Here is a 21,463-nt window from a genome sequence, read left to right as displayed (position 1 = left end):
TTCCTCTCTGTGTTTTAAAAACAATCTGTCCTATCACTTTACTTCAGCCTCCTAAATGTCCAATAATAAGGGTGGCACGAGGCTGTAACACAGAGAAACCCCCCTCAGCTAAGTCCTATAAAAAGGCGGCAGGTGCTTTGAGTTTGTTTCAGCAACTTGGACAGACATGAGAGATGTGATAGGAAATCCCAGGGAGGATCAAACTTGCACGGCCACCATGTCTGTCTGCCTCACAGATCTCAGGACATATACTCCTGACATCATGTCCTCTGGTCACTGCTGGGTTATTGGCCAGAGAGATTTCATGTCTAGACTTCCTGCCATTTTGTTTGCGACTGGTGACCAACATAAGGGCACTGGCTGTTTACCCACTTAATCTATTCAACAAGAGCAGCAACAACCTTCACAGGTAGACACAATCAGAAAATCGCTAATTAATTTGATAACCAAAAGTAATTCAAAGAAATTGAGTTTGAATGAGTGAACTTTGATGAAATAGTTCTGAAATGTGATACAGGAAATGAATGTGGGGGAGCAAGTGCAACTTCTAAAGAGTATCTGGAAACTCTGCAAAATGTTCAGACTTTTGATCTGCCTTCCAATCTGTCTCCCACAGCAATCTTTCATCAAGCAGGAAGTATTCACTAATAATCTGAAATTGAACCAGACGTATGAGTGCAGGTTGTAAATTTATTTCACGTCCATCCTTTTGGAAGAAGAACCTTTTTTTTCTTGCTCCTTCAAAAACAGCTCATAAAAAACAGTTACTTAGAAAAATATACATTGATATTAGAACTGAAAACTTGAGATTCAGTGTTTAATTCAAATATACACTTTGCATATGAAGAAACTACAAAAAAGGTCAGAAAGGCTTCAGTTGAGGCCAGTTTCCTGAAGAGAACTGGGAGAGCAAGCATTCAAAAGAAGGCACTGTCATTTTCCAAACTCTTCATAAAGCTTATTGAGCCTACATTCAGCAAAAAAAAAAACAAAACAGAAATTTCATGTGTGCGCCAAACATGATGAGGGCAAGGAAGGTTAAGGTTAAGTCTGTGAGAAGATACCGCTTCATTGTGTTTCGCCCTTCCAGTTTTGATCCTTGATGCCCTTACTTTCTCTGAAAAACAGACTCAAACTAAATACAGGAGAGCTCAGCTACTGCTACAGTACTAAAAACCTAAAGTTAAATGACTTTGGAAAGGTCATCAGGTTGAAAAGACAGTGGGGGCTGGGGGGCTTTCTTAAGACTAACCCTCACTTTCCCTCTCCTGAGTTAAGCTGAATACCCCCCTCTCATCCTCACAAACACAACTAAAGTCACTGCTTTTTGATTCAAACAGATAGAATGTTCAAGGCAAATGTGTCATTAAGAAGCCCGCTGCTGAAAACATGCTCCATCCTTTATCACTTTTATCACTTCCTTTATCTTTCTTTCATTTTTCAAAAACTCCTCCATTCTGTTTCTCACAACCTTACTTAGCCATCTTCTGGTCAATCAACATCCAGGGACCTTCTAAAACAGTCTTCTAAGATCTCCTATAAAGTGTTCAGTTTCGTTCAATCTGGTCAAGATCAAGTTCTCCCCCAAGCTGGAAAATGTCCCTCTGTGTCCCGCACTCACCCTTCCAGAGGGTGCATTTACCGCCTATCATGCCAACAGGAGACCCGGGCCGTGAGTCCACGCTACAAGCTGAATCACTGTCGAGCTCTTCATAGGATGAGTCCTCTTCCTCGTCTTCTGGCACTTCCTGACGTGACTCCAGTCCAAGTTCAGATACAGCAGTGAAGTCTGAGTCTGGTAGACTGGAGGTCTTGGAGGAAGGCAGTGGGAGGCTTGTTTGGCAGCTGTCGGTGGCTGAGAATCCAGGCCAGCTCAAACTCTGAAAAGTCTGAAGTTTCTGAAAAGAAGAGACAAAAAGACACCAAGATAAATGTTGGTTTTTACCTCACCACATGTTAACATTCTGCCTATGAAAGTAGGAGGATTTGTGAGGCGGAATTCGAGTGCAGTGTTTGCCTGAATGTCAGTTTGAGATTGAGTTTCAGTGGGGCAGTCATAAACTGGCCTGCCTTTTCATCAATGGCATGTGAGCATGTAAACACGCAGCACAGAACAGAATGCACACAAGTCATCGAAGAAATCATGCAGAAAATAAAACCTTCTGGCTTGTATGAGGAAAAAAAATACACACACAAAAAAAACTGGGATTAATTGCAAACCACAGAGTTATCTTGTTTCAAACTGTGCTGTTGGCCACTGTGACTGGGAACAAAACCCTGTTAGTGTAGGACATTGAAGGACGAAGCCACAATTGATGTGTTACTCTTAGGGGAAAAAATATGTACAGCTACAAGTGGCTCAATTTTAATTCTCAGTATTTGATCATAAGGGATATGTTAGTTCTCTCCTGTTTTGCTTTCATGCTCCCTTTCCATGCTGGTTTCCTCTCTGTAACAAAGACAAGCAGCCAAGCAGTGCAGTGAAAGGGTTAATGATCTCTGGAGTGCACCAGCAGCAGATGTTGGAGGCATGGAGGTGAATAGAGATGAGGTTCTCTCTATAGAGCCTCGGTTTACATGACGGACACCTCTAATGTTCCCTACCATGTGTTAGGACATAGCTTTTCCTGTTACAATGAGGTGGGAGTCTCCCTTTCTTAAGTCTCACTTTAGTAGGGTCACGTTTTTTCCTTCCCTCATTTAGCACAATCCAAATGAATGGTATGAAGCTATTTTTTTTATGTGTCTCCAGCAAGGGTTATTTAATCTGTAAACTCTAGAGGTAATCATGAGAGGAGTGGGAGGCCTTTGCTGTAGTTACCCCACCAGTGTGAAAAAGGGGAATTCTGAACCCTGGCTTTCTCTGTTGAACCGCCAGTATTACCCCACTAATAATCAGAGCAGAGGAAGAGAAAGGGGCCGAGGCAGTTTCTCAGCAATATGCTTTCTATAAAATCTACTCAAGCTGAACAGGATTTGAGTGGGTGTGGTGGTAGGTTGAGGGAGCAGGATTAGATTTCTACTATGTACCCCCACCCAGATTATACCCTCTCACAAACTATATGACCACAATGAGACTTAAAGAGATGCCCCAGTGATTTAGTGCTGCACCGACACAGGATGCATAATAAACATTTTGAAAAGGCTGAATCAAACAGATATACTATCTTTAAATCATTAATATGAAGCGTCCTAACTCAAACACTCGATAGTGTATTTTCCAGAATGTGACTAGATGGAGTTTTTAATTAGACCATTCCAGACATCCAGGGCTTTTTTTTAACTTCAAAAAGCTCCTCCGAAGTCACAGAGGACATGTTTTATAATTGCTAAAATGTTCTTCATATGAGATGTGACTTCGTTTGTGTGCACTTTTTTTAATTTTTTAATTTTTTTAAGCTCAGGTTGGAAATTACACAACATGCAGCTCCTGTATTTGTTTACAACAAAGCCACTGTAGGGCAAGAGGACATGGAAGGTTTACAATGTCCCATTGTTTTAATAAGGAAGATGGTCAAATGATCAAATTTTATCTTCCAAATTGCAAGGCCTTTTGCCATACACATCAGATGGAGTGTGCACACACATCATTTCCAGAATATCAAGTTTGCACAGATTGAAATTTGAGTGAAGGTGGACTCTGCTAGTTCCAATGAAACGAAAGAAGAAAGAGCCAAAGAAAGAGTATTCAGCTATTAATAACCACATATCAAAAATGGGTATGGTAGAATGAATGCATTCATCTGAGAGATTCAGTGGATTACTCTGCAAGAGCAATAATGCACAATGCGTGTAACTGACTTTCTGGTAAACACTATCCATTATATCCAATAATGAGCAACACAGAAGGAAGTTGCCCTGTAAATACATTAACTATAGCATGGGATCAAAAGGCAGCTGCTCTGGGAGAAGCACAAGAACAGGACAAGAGGTTAAGCAAATATCCTTCTGATAATTAGGCCAAACAATAAACAACACCCTCCTAAATACAATGACCAAAAGGCACAGCAGGGTCTACAGGCACAAATAAGCTCTTATATATGCAGAGGGGTATATAAAGTAAGTGTTTGTTTGTGTACCCGCTCAAAGAGTGAAAACAGCTGAGGACTAGCAGGAGTTAAACAAATGTTCTACTGCGAAGGGAAAACTGCAACAGCTTCCTCATGAAAACTAAGCAGTTTCAACATCTATCATTATGTCTTTTAATTGTTTTACAAGGCTGTCCTTCAGAGCTTGTCTTTTGCACTGACTTACTCATACGGTAGCATGTGCGACCAAAATTGACATGCCTGATCAAGATGACAATTAGAGTCACTGGGTGTGGCCAGAAGTCAGCTTCTTGGTTTGTGGAAAGACCTCATTCTGAGTAAGGCTACACGTACCCTGAGTGGCCTGACTCACCTGGTACAAAATAGGTTGTGTTGTGATAGTGGGTGTCAAAAGAAGGGATCCCTTGTTCCTTCGGCAACCAGACTCTTAAAGGATTTGAGCTGTACAACTCAAAATGAGGATACAGGGTAATTCTTGTGCAACACATGTATGGTGCAATATCTTTGACACTTTTAGTGGTTTCTAATCTGAAGGATCACACAATCCATAAAGTCTTTGCTGTCTTTACACTACTCTGTACGATTTAGCGTATCCCAGAGGGTCTGTGTGTGTGTGTGTGTGTGTGTGTGTGTGTGTGTGTGTGTGTGTGTGTGAGAGTGCGTATATTTGGGGAGAAAAGGCTTTTGGTGTGTTTTTGGATGTTGACCATTTTAATTTCCTGAGATAATAAAAGTCCTTTGGATGTTGACACGAAATCCACAAACTGAATCACAGAAGTACTTCTGAAAACATGTAATGTACGGATTCAAAATACAAGCATATATTTTTGTGCTGAAATGAGGTCAGATAAATATCACCCAGTGACACACTGCTCTGAAGAAGACAGGCAAAAAAAGCCTCCAACAGCAATCAACTGTAAAACAAAAGAGAGGGCAGAGGTGCAAGCAAAGACAGGAATGTTTAACTCATTCCTAACAGCCAGACTACATAGTTACACAACACTGAATCAGTTATCTCTGCTGTTGTTTCCTTTGCTCTACCCATTTCTCTGGTATTCACTGTACCACAAAGAGCTAGCATTGGTAGATTTGGTCAGATGCCTCATGTAAGATTGGAAAAAGACAGACATGGGATATTAAGTTTGAGCAACAGTGCTAACATCATCTCATTGCACGTGTCAAACACAGCAAACACCCACCTATATGTTCCTTCAAGCCCCTCAGGCTTGACGGAACACCTGCCATCCCAAGAATGGTGTGTGATGGAAAGAGGAGGGGACAAGCAGAGCAGCTTCATCTTGGGCCAGTGAGAGCGTATTAATAGAGAGGAGTAAGGCATTTGTCTGCCAGCTTCCCTGCAGAAATAATGGCCCCTTTCTCTACCCTGCCATATCTGTGCTGAATGCATAGGCACCCGCACACTCACATTTTCTAGGACTGGCTCAACACAACCCCTTTTACCACCTCTGCTGGGAACACGGCTGAGTCAGCGATAAAAACCTATTATTTTGTCTTCAAACTGCACAATGACCCAAGTGAAGTTGTCAACTGGAGCTATGAAGACTACATACATCTGAGCGACACTGGCCAAGAAGGCTTCACGCAGGCTGATTCCTCAAAAGCAAAATGTGAGCAATCAATCAGCAGCTGGCCTAGATTTCGAAAGGTAACATTCTCACACTGACATCTGGGTATGAAGAGGACAAAATGTAGAGCTGGAGGTATAACCGAGGGTACAAAAAAATGGAAAAAGTGGCAGACAGGCAGCAGCGAACAGATACCCGGGGCTGACAGAGAGTGTATCTGCAGAGTTGTGGGGGTGACTGCATGCAAATCCCCATGGTAGCTGAGTTATAGCCGTTTAGCACGACATGCATCCCCAGAATTCACACCGTCCTTCAGTGATGTGGTCGAAGAATCTAAAGGCCAAATTACACCATGTTCCACTGACAACACACACCAGTGGATTCCTTTTGTGTTAACCCTCACAATCCTGCACCCCCAAACCGCCAGCTGACTTTTTCTTTTTTTTTTACTTTTTCCAAATAACATTAATTGTCCTGAAAGTTATGAAAATAATGAAACTCTGGCCTTTAGTCCTCAATAATATGCCTATAAAACAGAGGAAGCATGGTGTTAAATGTGTGTAAATGTGAGAAGTAGTACAAACTCAACAACACCCTAAGGCAGGGCAAAATGGGGGAGTGTTATGATAAGAAGGATGTCACTAACATCTGAAATATGTTATTCTAAGATCAATAATTGCAGATGCAAATATTTCTCCATGCAAAACTTGCCATTAGAAGTGGTAAAAATGAATAAATCGTTCATCTCTGTGCCCAACCCAAATTTTTAGTCTCGCGTTCATTCCTCTCTAGCTGTGACACAAGTTGTAACCAGCCCTTCATTTCATTCATTTGAGTTGCTGGGCACACTAGGAGCAGCATTTTTAAAGACCAACATCCAGTCCGATTTGTGCATGAAAATATATAGCAGTAAAGAGTATTGAAATGACACCTTATGTGCTTTGTTACTGCATTGGTTTGTCATGTACAGCACATAAGAGAGGGAATGTAATCATGCCATTTTAACCAACTAGCGAAACAAATAATAAAAAACAGTTCTGAAAGAACTTGAGAAAGGTGAGAAACAATCCCTCTGCCAGTTAATTACTGACAACAGATACTTCTTTCACAATCATTTGGGCATTGCTGTAACCAGAGGAAACAAACAAACAAAAAAGACTCCATATGCACGTTTGTGTATCAGTGTGTACATGTGTGATCATCATGCTTGATTTTTTTTTTTTCCCCTCCGAGCAGCTGGCATGACTAGAGGAAACATGCTTGCTAGGCTCCATTACCAAAGCCCTGTTGATCCAACCCTGGCTAGGTCCTGAGGGTGAAAGGCTGGGAACACAAATCTTTGGGAAAAGGAAGGGAGGGTGGATGGATAAATTGATGGTACTTTCTAATAAAAGTCAAGGGAAAGGACAATATTTCCTGAACAGGTGGCATGTTGAAGGCAAATTATGGCTTGGCCGGCTGCCCTGGCACTGTAGCTTTTATTCTGAATTTCAAGCAGGATGTTTTACGGTAATCAAATCAAGATTTTCTACTTTCTGTAAAAACATCAAAACAATGCCAAGAGTCAAAACAGCACACGTCTTTAAGATACTTCTACTGTTCTATTCTTGGTTTTGGTTTTTCCGGTGGTCATTTATACTCTCTGGCTGCTCCACTGCTTCCTCTGACCTCACATAAAGACAAACAAAGTCTTTTCATGAGGAAAGCTATCAAGAGCACTGTGCATCCAAATATCCCCACTATTAATCCCCCTTGGATACTCTAAATGCTTGACAATGGATAGAGACGGCATGGTGGATAAAAGATAAAAATATGTTAGGAGTTGCAGAGAGGAATTAAATAAGTGGTTGGTCGAAGCAGAGTAAATGAGATGACAAAGTGGAGCCAGCCTTGCTTGAGTGTGGCGCTAGGCAGCATGACCGAACATGAGGAATGCTTTTTTAGTAAGCACCACTCCCTGAGCTGGAAGGAAGGAGGCCTGAGATCACTTAGCCCTGAAGCCTTGGACCAACAACCCAAAAAACTAAATCCTGGTTGATTTTATCCAGTCCCTGATGAGACCTGGAGAGAAAAGGGCCCAGCAATGTTTGAGGATCTCTTGAACTTCCAATTGGTCCAAGAACAAAAACAAATTTGTCAATGTAATAAGTGTGTTTGATCTAGGTTTTTACTAAACACGATAGATCCCATTTGCGGATCTACATTTAATTAATGAACATATTGATCCTAAACCCTGTGAAACTTGTTTAATTTATCGGGACACATGCACAAGAATTTAAGTATGTGTGCTTGTTTGTGTATTTCAATGTGTGTTCAACATTGCCAGCTAACCTGAGTCATCTTTGCCAGGTCAAGGGAGGGCCGCTGCTCCTGGGCATCTTCTGGCCTCCTGCGCTTCATGCCAATCTTTTTGTCATTAAGTACACAGGGCTGGGATCTGCTCCGAGGCAAACACCCTGTGCCCCCAGCTCTCTGTGTGAGAGCACGCCTTCCCAGTTCTGGGGTGGAGTCTGGAGAGCTGGCCTCTGATGCTTCTTCCCTCTGGTGCTCTGGAAGGCTAATCTGCTCGTGGGAGAGGGAGAGAGGCCTCAGGCAGTGGTGATGCGAGGAAGGAGAAGTGGGGGAGACTGGGGAGGCAGTGAACAGAGGATGGAGAGGCAGTCGCTGGTTGAAAAATGTTAAGTCCAGGGCTCCTGCCAGGGGGATGCTAGAACGCGATGGCAAACTGAAGCTGGAGCTACGCTGGATGATGGGAAAATGACCACCAGAGAAACCACCTCCACCTCGGACGCTTCCGCCACTATGGCACCTACGTTTCTCTACCGTTGTCCACACTCGGGAGCTTTGGGGCCTCCAAGATGAGCGGAAGCCACTGAATTCATCAGAGAACGAAAGAGAGCGACATTGGCGTTTGCTCGGGGGTGCGGTTGGAGCTTGACTGGTTCCTGTAGTGGTGTAGTGTGCAGTGGTGGGTGTGATATGAGAGTCGGGGCTGGTCATGTTGCTGTTGCCAAGACTGAGGTCTCTTATCAGACTGGTGATAGCTGTGGTGCTGCCTGGCTCCTTGGCCCAGTGCCTGCTCGTTGGCTCAGGCATCACATCCCACAGGCTCTCCAAGGACGCACCAGACTGGCAGGGAGCTTTCTGCTGGATGGCGCAGCTTTGCCCCAGGTCCAGCCACCTATCTGCCTCTGTAATATTCAAAACATACATGCTCACTCTCATTTACCTCCATAATAGCCCTTTCTATACCTCATCATTTCACTTATTACAGCAGTCACAGAGTTCGTACTTGACACAACAGCACAAACAAACAGAAAATTAGCTTCAGGCAAGAAGGAATGGCTACGGTGAGGAGATTATTTTCTGCTAACTGCTCTTCAGTTTAGTTCAATTTAAGTAAGAAAAAAGTGAACATATACTTTAGGGCATTGACACACAACAAAGCTCAAAAATAAACACAAAATTATGTGCTTTAAAATTTTACCTTTAATTATCAGTACATGTTCAGAAGTGGATATTTTTGTAAGTCTGGAAGAACTGGTTGTTTTTCTCTTTTTGTAGCACTCAACTCCATAATGCTCTGGATTGTATGTAGCTTGGTCTTTGTCACTCGAAAGGTTATGGATACATATTTTTCTGGTATGAAAAGATGAAACACGTTCAAGGAGCCACATTCCTGACTATTTAAAACCTGTTCCTACAACGATGCTGTCTCCAAATGTATGAAATGTATATTATGAATCAGCCAGTGAATTAGCTGAAACAGAAACTCCCATTGGTCAACTGGTGAGTAGGAAATGCTTCAAAAAGCAAAATCTGTTGCCAGTTGTCTCACCATCTGCACAAAAGAGCCTATCACACACTTGTGGGAGATAATACACCTACAGTAAAGTGCCATACTGGTTTGACGTTTTGGTCTTTTGGGATGCTTTTCTCCAGTTCTGGCACGCTCTCGCATAGGCTGGTGGACGGAAATCATTGTTTTGGGTGGACAAACAATGCACGGGGGCTACAGTGACGACCTGACAGGAATGTTCAGAGAAGAACTTGACAAAGGGAGAAAGGGATAAACTTCAAAAGGCCACCATTTGAAAACAAGACACAGAGTACTGGGCTGAAAGAACCAAACATGTAGACAGAGTTAATGTCAATATTAAGAGTGGAAACTGTAAGCCACACTCCTCTGTGAAGATGCCGCATCACCACCCAACAGGAAAAGAGGACAGTGAGTGAGCGAGGGGATTGTATTTACAGTAGCATGTCTTTTAGCACAGGGGGTAATTACTGCAGCACTAACAGAGCCAAAGGGAAATTGTACACATAGGCAACAGCATATTCAATTACAGTTCAGTCCCAGGAGAGTGGTGTGCAACGTTGTGTAGAGGCAGGTGCACCGTGATCATGAGAGGGGGATGAGTGACAGAGAAAGGGAGAAGCGAACCACCAAGTGTGACAGAGTATAAACAATAAGACGGCTATATTTGGGGTTGCAGACCTTCACGGTTCAATTTATTAAGGGATCAGAAGGGCAATCCATTATCGTATAGCATTTGTGAAATGACGGTGTAAGAAAGAGGATCCCACCTTAACTAGTTCACTATCCAAATCTTGAGTGAATGCAAATGACAGAAAGATAAGAATTTTTATTGCAAAAAAAGAGGAAGCAAAGACAGAAAGACAAACAGGAATGATATGAATAGCGACAGCTCACCCACAGTTCCACAGGGGAAGAGGGTGGTCCCTCTGCTCATGGCGTGAAGCTCACCCTGTGGAAGACAGGCAAACAGAGGGACCAAAAGTCAGACAGAGACAACATAAAGAAAGAGTGAATGTTTGCTTTAAACCTACAATCAAATGACAAGATTAAAATCAGTTCTGCCTGTTTAATATCCATGTAGATAAGAGACTCACTTACCTGGGAAAAAGCACGTATACTGAGGACCAATTCTAAGTCAGTAGTGCTCTAGTTAAATAGTCTACCTTTGGAAGGGAAATATTGCACTCTCTACTATATTTGTTTGATATTTACTGTTTAATTACCACTTACCAAATTCAAGCAATAATATGAAATAGTTTAAGTAAGTCCACCTCAACCAAATAACTGTATGAAATGTGAAAGGCTAAATAATGCACTGAACTTATTTCTAACTAGAGATTATATATATATATCTATATATATAATATATATATATAGATATATATAAAGAGATTTGATATGTGTTACTCGTGAGCATGAGAGAATTACACTGAGAATTAACAACAAACCTCCAATATTGTACAGATAAAACACCTATATCCTAACTGCTAAGCAAGAGACTAGCTGGCAACCACAGAAGTGTATTTAGTGCGTAAAGAGCCATCGATATTTTCCTTAGGTGAAACCAAAGCAGTTTGTTTTAGTTTTGATACAGAACAAGGTGTATTTAGGAAGCATAAAAGACACTTGTCTTTAAATTAGACACCTAGTATTTCTCATAGTTTACTAATTGCAACTGGGCGACGACTGTCTGCACGAAGAACGAAAAGGAGATACCAAAATGTGTTGCTATGACTCACCTCAGGGTTATTATCAAAGCAAGGTAAATGTTCCTTTAAATGCATGCATAAATTAAATTAAATTAATACTATAAATCCTCAAACCTTTAACTTTCTACTAACAGAGTAGAGTGATGACTAAATCTTCTAATTCCACATCCAGATCAATAACCTGAATCCCCAGTGTTGGTGAGATCAGGAAATGGCTCAAAGGAGGGACGTCCTAAAAATGCTAAACTCTAATTTTGTTGCTTGACAGGTCATTACAAGTTTCTTAAATGTCAAAAGAGCAACCGTTTGGAAGTGGTGAGACTGGAAAACATTTTGTCTTGGCCAAGCACAGCTATGAATCGTACCCTACCGATTTCACTATGTCTTTAATAATGGCACTTCACTCACATTGTCCATGATGGAATGACTACTGATGGCCTCTGTGGCATTTGATGCAATGGTTTTATATAATCACTGGCCTTTTTACTATGTTAACAACCCCCTAATACGGAACACACTGCAAATCCTTCATGACATTAATTAACAATGCTTTGTGCCAGACTAAAGAGTCTCTCACCAGCTGTTTCTCTGTGTTCTTGGACCTTACATCATTGACACCCTTCTTCTTTTCCAGTGTTTTTGATAAAATGATCACCATGGTAGCTTGCAGCTCTGCTCCAATCTGTTTGGGTGCAGAAGAAGGCCACAGGCAGCCATCTTAGATTATAGTGGAGGGCAAATAGTGCATTTGAGCAAAACAGGTGACTGGCTCTTGACCTCCCATCTGCAGAGCAGCCCTCAAGTGCTGAAGATGGTGGTGGTGGTGAGGGAGGTAGGATGATATCTGATGGAAAGAGATAAGGAGAAAGAATATATAAATACTGGCACTCAAAGTTTCCATCTAAGGTTTAGAACCATGTTATTATTTTTCCAAATGTGTATTCACATAAGCTGCTGTAATATGAATTAAAAATTAACATTGTACATAACGGCCTTAATTTTAAACAGTAGCTCTTGTTTGAATCTAATTGCTAATCCCTGGCCAAAGGCAACAGAGGTCGAAACACGAGATAATTTCACAGAAGATATACAGTAGGCACAGATACATAGGGCTGCTGTCTTTCTAAATAAAACATGGTGCTATTTGGAATAACAGTTTTCTTATCCCTGTAAACCATGGAACATTTTGCATGGCAACATAGTCCAAAGAACAAACGGGGAGAAAAAACATGCCGTAGCAGAAAGTTAAGTCCAGCTACTCTGGGAAAAAACATCACTGACATCATGTGACCACTTTTGTGGCTACGAAACATGAATAAAGAGGAACGTATATGGAGCTGTGGTTGCCTCATAGACTGCCTACACCCGCAGTGGCTACAGCACAGACAGTAGCTGCTGTTAGCAAGCGCTAACTCTTAAAATACCTTGAAAGAGTTATATGTAAGGCAGCCAGCCAGACATGTCATGTCATGTCTGCTCCTTTTTGATGCCATTTAATGAAAAGTAAAGATATGGGTAAATGATGGGCAGGTTCAGCTACACTTCCTCCACCCATCGTGGAGGAGGATTGGCATAAGTAGGAATAACAGCAGTGACCTTGGGCTTGAGCCTTTCTCCTCCATTAACCAACCACCAAACACATTGACACACTGAATTAGAGAGTACCAACATGGTTCAGATCCCCCAATCAACTTTTGGCTAATGACAGTTTTCTGCTGTGGAACAGCACATGAGGCTAATGGATCCTCCAGACCTTCCATGTTATCCTGCCTATTTAACATGTGGTTCCATGTTAAGAAATGGTTGTTGCACTTATATAACATGCTCTAGGGAGAAAGCTAGTAAATGCCTTTAACTTTTACACAGTAAAAAGGATGGGGGGGTTGTTCACACAGGGATTTGATAGAGGAATCGTATACCAATCTAGTCGTATCATGTTCTTATACTACATAATCTATATCATTCCCTCTTCTCCAGCCCCATGACTACATGAAGACTATAAATGTTTCATGTCAGCCTGCCCCAAGCCAGCTGCTAGCATATGACTCCTATTATCTCCATTTATCCTGGAGAGTCATTGGAGCACAACTGGGCCTCCGCAGGCGAGAGGGGCTGCATTGGTGGTGGGAGTCAAAGGAGAAGGGAATGTTCTTCTTGATCAGTTTTGCAGATTACTTCACTGATCAGGTCTGACATTGAATAATGGGCACAGCAATTTAACAGCGTACGTGTGTTGGTGTAAGTTGAGGAGCATGGCAGTTATGTGTAAAGGTTGTTACAGTGTGCGGTTTGACTGATGCAGTTAGGAAGTGTGACGTCTTCCAGCAAGGATGAAGTAGCAACTCAACTGTGAGAACAAGAGTGTATGTATGTAAGTGTGTCTGTTTATGCTAACCTACACTTGTGTGTGAAAGTAGTGACCGGCAAATGAGTTTATGGGAGAGGGCAAGACCTAGTGTGAAATCAAGATTGGATCCATGCTTGTTTAATGTAGCGACTCCTCATGATGGGCAAACCAGAGTTTAATGGAGAGAAAGCTGTCAAGCCTCTGCTGATCAGATAAGACTTTCATTTAAGCTGCATCATTTGACTTGCTGTCCTACTAGACAACATCCAGAGAGAAATCAATTTACCAGACACCACCGACAGGTTGGGTCGATGGGTCGATGGGTTCGATGCTAATCATTTCCATTATGTGGGCTGTTAAATACAGTCTCTTGAGACCAACACAAACCTCACAAGCTCTGTTTTACATCCTTCACTGAAAGCCATTCCATACAGGTAGCAAGACGAAAGGGAGTGGTTTCAATGACAACTTGGCTGACTGCATTTAATAAAAAAGCAAACAAAGCAGTATACACTGTTTCATTCAGATTGACCCAGTTACAAGGAATTTGACAGTTTCAGGACAGCTGCCAGCTTCCTGGTTGAAAATCGGTGGTGAAGATCAATGACAGCCAAGCATTCCTACTTTTAGTAATGCCTGTCTGAGGCAAACTTCTAACTATCTCAAAACAGACAAAAAGGAGCAGTTGTTAGCTGTGTAATGTCTAGCCGCTGTAATTGTGTAGTAATTCATACAGCATTTGATTGGAACTGGACAGTTATTGTCTGGACTTCAGATTATAGGTCCATGTTAATATATTTGACCTCCGCAGTGGACTCAGATCTAATGTTAATTCTGGTCAGATTTGTGTATGCTGGGGTGCAGGCAGCACCGCTTGGCTCACAATAGCCAATGACTCAGGAGGGCACTAGAAAGGGCAGCTAAGATAATATGGCTCTTTGCCCAGGCTGTGATTTGTACAGGCAGATGAATAGAAGCCTATTTGGGGCCCCCTAAAGTTCTGTGACAGGGTGTTTGGTGTCCATCACCAATTGGCTCTGGTAACTGCATACTTGAGCAGAGCGCGTCTGGTGTCAAGACTTTGATCGGTGGCTGCAGCTGAGAGAAAGCAACTCATTCCATACCAATGGAACGACGAGCACCAAACAAACATAAAAAATCTCTGATTTTCATTTTGAAAAGGTTTGAAAATATATTTACATATTATTTAGAGCAAAAAGATTAATGTTAACATCTATTCAGTTAATTGAAAAGAAATGTATTAAAATATCAAAAAGAAAATTTGCACATTCAGGTTTTTTTTGCAGCTGCTGGTGGAATAAAGTAAGAGCCATTCTTTTGTGGAGATCTGCAGTGTGGAATTGTTAATTCAGGGTGAACACACAGCCACCCCTCTTTCATATAATGCAGACGAGGTTGTAAAATTGGTCCTGGAGAGGTCAAGACATACCATTGAATCCTCTGGCCATCACCCTAGCACCCACTGACAGGAGGACACTGGCCAAAAACAACACACAATCATACTAGATCTTCAAAAGTACATAAACAATGAAGTGCTCATTCAGTTGAACTTCATGCATTGTCAGTAGTCAGGTTCTGGACTCCTGCATATTCCCATGAACGTTTCTCTCTCAACAGTGACCATCAACCTCCACATAAATAAAGCCAGTCCTTACAGTTGCTACTTAATGAGCAATGTACAAAGATTATTCATTTCCTTTTTAAACTTTGGAATAAGAGCTCCTACCAAGATCACCAGCTCTACGGAGATAACAGGCACAGGACTCATTGCTCAAAGGGGCAACCTGACAGTCCAGTTAGCCGTGGTGTTTATTGCTTAGTTGGCACACATGAACAACATCCACATGAAAGTACACTTCCTTTTGCAGTACATTGGTGCTTCCCTTGTGGTCACAAGCTGCTGCTGAATTGGGTGTGGAAGGCACAGACCTTATTACCAAATGCATGAAGAGAGAAAAAGTAATATGCTCTAATCATTGTAACACCAAGTCAACATCCTATGCAATGGGTGGTTTTTCTCGTTTTTTGTTTTTTTTTTTATGAATAATGCAGTACACAGTACAACAATCTATGATTTTACGTTAACATGTCTTTCCGTCAGCTCCATTGTACAGTAAAGGAGACCTGGCTCATTGCCACTATGTTTACTTAAACCTGATAGCTGAAAGATAGCATATCAGCTTTTGTTACATTTACTGCCCGAGAGCCAATAATAAAAAGGTACAGCATGTACTCATCCAATCATACCACCAAGCATTAAAATATCTTTCAGCTAAAAATCAGTTCAATAAGAGTTTTCCCAGATATTTCTGGCGTGCACATTCTCTGCCTTGCATCATAAACTTGTTGCTAAGTAGTACGCCATTTCAAGGAATTTAATAGGTCGTCATGGCAACCAAACACAAAACGGTGGATAACAGTGACAAGTGTTGATGTGAAAAAGAAGACGTAACCTTAGTAATATCTGAACAACTCATCATGGCTTTATCAGCAAGTGTGTTTGGTATAAGATTCTGGACAATTGAGCAACCTGCAAACACAACAACATCTCTATTTATACAGCCTGAAATTTATTCAGGGTCAATGTCTGTGACTCAGACCAGGACGTACTGATGTACTGAAATCTGAAGAAGGTTGACAGGCATACCATCAGGTGTTTCGGTTTGAGTAAAAAGAGGGTATGGGGCCTCTTGCCCCCTGGAGTAACCCTTGCATGCCACAGCTCTTCATACATCAGGTACCCCTCTAATTACACTACCCACCCCCACAACTTTCAATCCTTGCCTATCTGCCAATGATTTCTTCCATTATCCATGAGTGCCTGTTCTGCTCTGCACACTATCAGAGCCTTAATCCATCAGTGATACATTACATGGGAGCCTCTAGTGCTGCCAGCAAAGTCTGTTTCTACGTTGTATAAGGAATTGATGTTACACAGTTTTTCATGACCAATCAACCAATTATGGGACACTCGTGTTGTTATATAATATTACATTCAAGTTGTAGAGGTGCATTATCACTGAGTTGAGACTGTGTATGGCTGCGACAGTGGTAAAAAAAAAAAACACAAAAAAAACATGAGCAGCATTGCTTCGGTCTATTCATTTATTCAGAAGGGAGCTCTGTCCTCATATAGACCATCTGACTGTGCAACATAGAGTGAGTGGTGTAAAACATGGCAATGCATCGATGGGTGCCACTTTGGGCAAGTCCTTATACAGACTACTGTTTATACAGTTATAAATAAAGCAAAATAATATATTATTGGACAGCAGAACTGAACAGGAAGAGAGTGAGTATATTGTGTTTTACTTTTACATAGCTTTTGTAATAATGCTCAAATTCTTTACTTTAACAATAGCTTATTTAACTGTGGAAAGAATGCATGATTTCATGTAATCATCTCTGGAAAATCATATGAAACTGTCGGACTATCAATGCGTGGTGACGTATTATTTAAAATGGGAAGGTAACAGCACAATCCAGATCAAGATTAGATAACCTGTTCTATTTCAACCCTTCTGTTAGATTTCCTTTTCCACCGTTTTAAAAAATACTTCCTGACATCAGCTGAGTCTCTGCCAGTGAGATAATTGGTTGCAAATCTTACTACATGCAGGTGTTGCTTTTGTTTAAATTGACCTGCAGGTATATGTAAAGCAAGTGATGCAACCAACTCCTGAGAACCAATTAGAATAATACCAGAGCACACAACATTAGAATTAGGACATACTCCACCGTAAGTGTTCTTTGTGCAGGCAGGATTGTCAGGACACACTGGCTCTGTTCTCAAGCCTAGGCTTGCACTAACTGCAACTTCCGTAGGATCTAAGTGTCAGGTTTGAATGATGAAATGTTGTCATTAGCTGCAAAAGTCCGACAATATATCTCAGATAAGTTGGATAGTTAGGTTTTGTCACAACAAGAGAAAACCAGTTCTAAAGAAATTCGTCAAACTAGTCCATGCCAAACATCAACACCAGCTTTCATTTCTCTTTTTTTACAGAAGCGTTTGGGGGACTGTTTCTCAGGACTGGTGGTCAACAACCACGACTCGCAGTATGTTATGGCTGACATGTTGAGGAGAAGCCAGTTCAAAGCAGTTCAGTAAAACCACTGGAAGAATGCCACTGTCATGAGGTGTCATGATGACACAAGGCAACAAAAGACAAAACATAACCTCCCCAGGCTATTATCAATATACACATGCGTGCACTTTTTTTGAAAGCCTCAGACACGACACGGGATGAACAAACAATCTCTGCATAGGAAATCTATGTGGGTGAAGCACCAGGTTTTTTTCACAGCTAGTACAGAGACACTAATTTCACAGACAAAAAGCAAGAATTAGTTTTCTTTTAGGAAAAAAATTTAAACGTATATGAAAAATTATTCCTAACTATGACTACACAGAAACGTCACAGTGGGACATGTTGATGGGAGCATTCTTATTGCATCCCAGAATGCTTTTCAACTCTAAACAGAGTCTGGTGCCTTTCTTGGGGGTTGGGGGAGTGCTTCTCTGGTGTATGTGAGAATGCCTCTTTTCTTTTCTTTTCAGCTGCAGGTCTTTGGCTCTGTGGGAGTCGAGACGCCAGACTTACAAATCTATCATGTTAATGAGGAAGGAATATACAAAATGATGAATAACAGCATTGAAATAAAATATACTGTGAAATAACCAAAGTAGTTGTTTTCAACTTTACGAAGCAAAGTGGTATGAATTTCAGTGCATATGAGACAGAAACAGTTATGACTGCAGGTCACAGAGAAGAAAAGGAAGCTTTTGAAAAGAATAGGGTAGCATGACAACACAGACAGACATGGCTAACAATCCTTTTTTGATAGCTTTGCATAATGCCTTGGTGCCAGAGAACAAGTGAACGAAAGAGCCATAGTATTAGAGGAACAGAAGGCAAACAACAGGGAAAAAAACTGAGCCTAAAATATACGCAAGGCAAAAAATACACAGTGAAACTGACAGAGTGAGGAAAGTGGCAGTATGTGCGTCAGTGCGTGGCCTAAGTGAGAGTTGTACACACAGACAGAGAATGGACCAGTGGCTCGCTCAGCACACAGGCACACAGCTGCACACTGACAGAATGGAGCTCTAATAGGCCCTTTTGCCTGCAACACAAAGGCACTGCGAATGTGCACGTCTTAAGCACACACTGGAGTGCAGAGCGATCCCCTTTAAAAACCCCACCGGCCTTAATTGCCTCCATAAATTATGCCTTTAGTATGTCCAAAACAAGTTTGCAGACCAACAATGCCAGAGCTGTTGTCAAGTATAACTGCAGTGGATCAAGTTGTGTTTCTCTAAAGAAAAAGTAATTGTCAATGACTAACGAGACTGCCACTTGCTTCTTCCTGTTTAGTCTGATACTGGGTGCAGATCAACTCTGAATAAATAGTTAAACAACACACATTTTAAAAAGACTGCTCTTTTTTTAAAATTTGGACACTAGTGAGAGATTTAACACATATTTTTGTTTGCATACGGAAACTAAGGTACTGGCAGCAGTATTTGTCAACCTTGTGCTTGTGTGTTAAAATCAACAGGTACGGCAAACACTACAGCAGCTTTGCATGATAAAATTTGATAGCTAGAAATTCTTGTTCACGCAAAGCTGTGACATTCCAGTGTTGGTTTATTTTAGAAATCAAAGCAAGGTGCAGTCATCCTGGTCCACAAAAAACTGGAGAGGCAGATCTGAAGTGCTCAGAAGAGGAATCCTCTGAACCAGTATTTGTGAGGCACCCTTATCAACGTCTCCTTTGTAATCAGACACTTGAGTTGACATGCAGTGAAATTTATGCCCAACTCTCTTCTTCCTTTCCAACCTGGATTTCAGCTATGCATTTGTGAGAGTGTTTTCTCAGCAGGATCCTTGAGACAGCTACTGACATTTCTTGTTTAGTTTAACTGAACCAGCCATCCGCCCCCTTGAGTCAAGGACAAGTGCTTCTATGGTGGCAGCAAGAAACATTTCCATGTATTTTAAATTAAGGTACCTTGGTACCAAACCAGTTCTTCATGGTACCCATGTTTATGGTGGTCAAAGATCAACCAACTGCCATGCAAGACTAGAAAGGGCAAAACATAAACATAAAAATGCAGAAAGGAAATTAAACTGTAAAATAAGCTGTTATAGGCTTCACAGATACAGTGCTCCATTTTCAGAATGTAATCAGTTGTAATTTTCAGCTAGTAAGGTAATAAAGTTTCAAAATGAGCATGAAGAAACACCATGGTTAAGACACTTTGCCATCAGTGCATCAAAACTAAATATTATCAGAAGATAAAAGCCTTTTTCACTTACATAACAACAGTTGTGACACTCAAGGTGAACTGACTGTTCTGTATATCTCAATAGAATCAATTTGTGTCACACACACCCTAATCAATGTGGGTTATCTCAGATTCATTCATTAGTCATAACATATTTATTGTAAAAAAAAAAGTATGACTATGATACATAATAACAACAAACAACATCAATGATTATTTTGGACTCTAAGGGTGTTCCTTCATGTCTTTGCTCAAACAAGCTAAATGAAATGGAGGAAGACTCTAGTGTCTCATAGTTTCAATGCCTTTGATGTATACAAAAAAAGCAACTCAGAAAGACAAATGACACACTATTGCAGCTTAATGTCAAGAGGAAACAAAAGACAAAATGTTTGGTTGAAATTGGCAATCGAAACACAACCAGGCCGTGTGACTCAAAGCAGTCAAAGCATTTCAGTCTGCTCTCACACACTGCGGTGAGGAGCTGTGTGTCAACATGAGCTGCAGCACAACCACACTGCCTCTCCACCTACAGGTACAGAGTTTGACAGCAGCCTGAGCTTGAGAACCCAGGCTGATAGATGGAGGTTAGTTTTCAGTCTCATGGAGCCCCCACCCCCTGCTCAGCACATCCAGCATAAACTAAACTTTTAATGCAGGCTGACCTCCAACCTGCAACAGGTTGGTCAGGCTGGCTGAGCCAACATATCCTCACATTCAAATGATGGGAGTAATTTACAAAATCTCTCAGCTGATTCGGTGCAGAAGCATTGAAATCACTAAACTGGAGTTGAGAATCTAACATCCAAAGAGTCCTAAATGATAAAAGCTGAACTTTTTTTGTGCCTAGTTTTGAGTAAAGACTTCACAGACTGGCTGACGCTTTTTATACTTTGTTATGTAATGTCAATCTTATGTTTGAGTCATAGAAGAAGAAAAATATAACCCCAGCATGTACAAACAAAACTTCACATGAAGAAGAAACATGATGATGCATGTCTGAACACATGTAATGACCATGTATCTGAACAAAATGCCCTACTACCTGGCCAGCAGAGGCTGTGTCGAAGTTAGGTCATCTTCAGCAAAGGGGGAAGCAGGAAAAATAAGAATAACAAGAAAGAAAGAAAAATCACAGAGGTTTCTAGCAGTGGCAGCCGCCAGTTCAGCCCGGTCAGAGAGCGACTCGGACGGACTGCGAGCAGCTGAGAGCTCGCAGCAGCTTTCAGCATCGATTGTAACCATATCCGCGTCCGGACGAACCACAGAGAGAGGGGCGTTAGGGGGAGGGGGGGGGGCGGGAAGGGGAGGAGTGTCGGACTTTTTCATTTTTAAAGTTGTGCTGCTGCAACGCGAGATTTCACGGCTGTAATTGCGAAAACAACGCAAAAGTTTCAGCGTGTCAACACACAGCTCGAAGCTTTGTTTAAGATGAACATCCCCTCAGAGTTGGTATGTTCCACTGAGATCCTCCCCAAGGCATTTACAACACTCATGTGCTCCTTTTTATTATGATGCTTTTTGTTGATGTGCGTGATGCAAAAAGCTATTCATGGACGAGGTAAATTTACAGCTACACAACTTCAAAAAACATCAATAAAAATGTTTGTTTTCATACAATTACTGAACTTATTCCATT

General features: G+C 41.4%; 1 protein-coding gene across 2 annotated transcripts; it reads right to left on the bottom strand.

The window, feature by feature from the left end:
* Positions 1 to 676: 676 nt before the first annotated feature.
* On the bottom strand, positions 677 to 21,055 carry LOC115055363 (protein FAM53B-like). 2 transcript variants are annotated; one of them, XM_029521105.1, is made up of 6 exons: positions 20,870 to 21,055; positions 11,942 to 12,008; positions 11,742 to 11,846; positions 10,350 to 10,404; positions 7,967 to 8,826; positions 677 to 1,898 (listed from the first exon to the last, which is right to left on the bottom strand). In XM_029521105.1, exons 3-6 carry the CDS (start codon positions 11,820 to 11,822, stop codon positions 1,548 to 1,550), a joined length of 1,347 nt encoding a protein of 448 aa, XP_029376965.1. In that variant the 5' UTR covers positions 11,823 to 11,846; positions 11,942 to 12,008; positions 20,870 to 21,055; the 3' UTR covers positions 677 to 1,547. The 2 variants fall into 2 exon arrangements, with proteins under 2 accessions (XP_029376965.1, XP_029376966.1); XM_029521106.1 differs by lacking the exons at positions 11,942 to 12,008; positions 20,870 to 21,055 and having other exon boundaries at positions 10,354 to 10,404; positions 11,742 to 11,832.
* Positions 21,056 to 21,463: the final 408 nt, after the last annotated feature.

Source organism: Echeneis naucrates, chromosome 15, assembly GCF_900963305.1.
Source record: "Echeneis naucrates chromosome 15, fEcheNa1.1, whole genome shotgun sequence".
Lineage (NCBI taxonomy): Eukaryota > Metazoa > Chordata > Actinopteri > Carangiformes > Echeneidae > Echeneis > Echeneis naucrates.
This window is presented reverse-complemented; position numbering and strand designations above follow the sequence as displayed.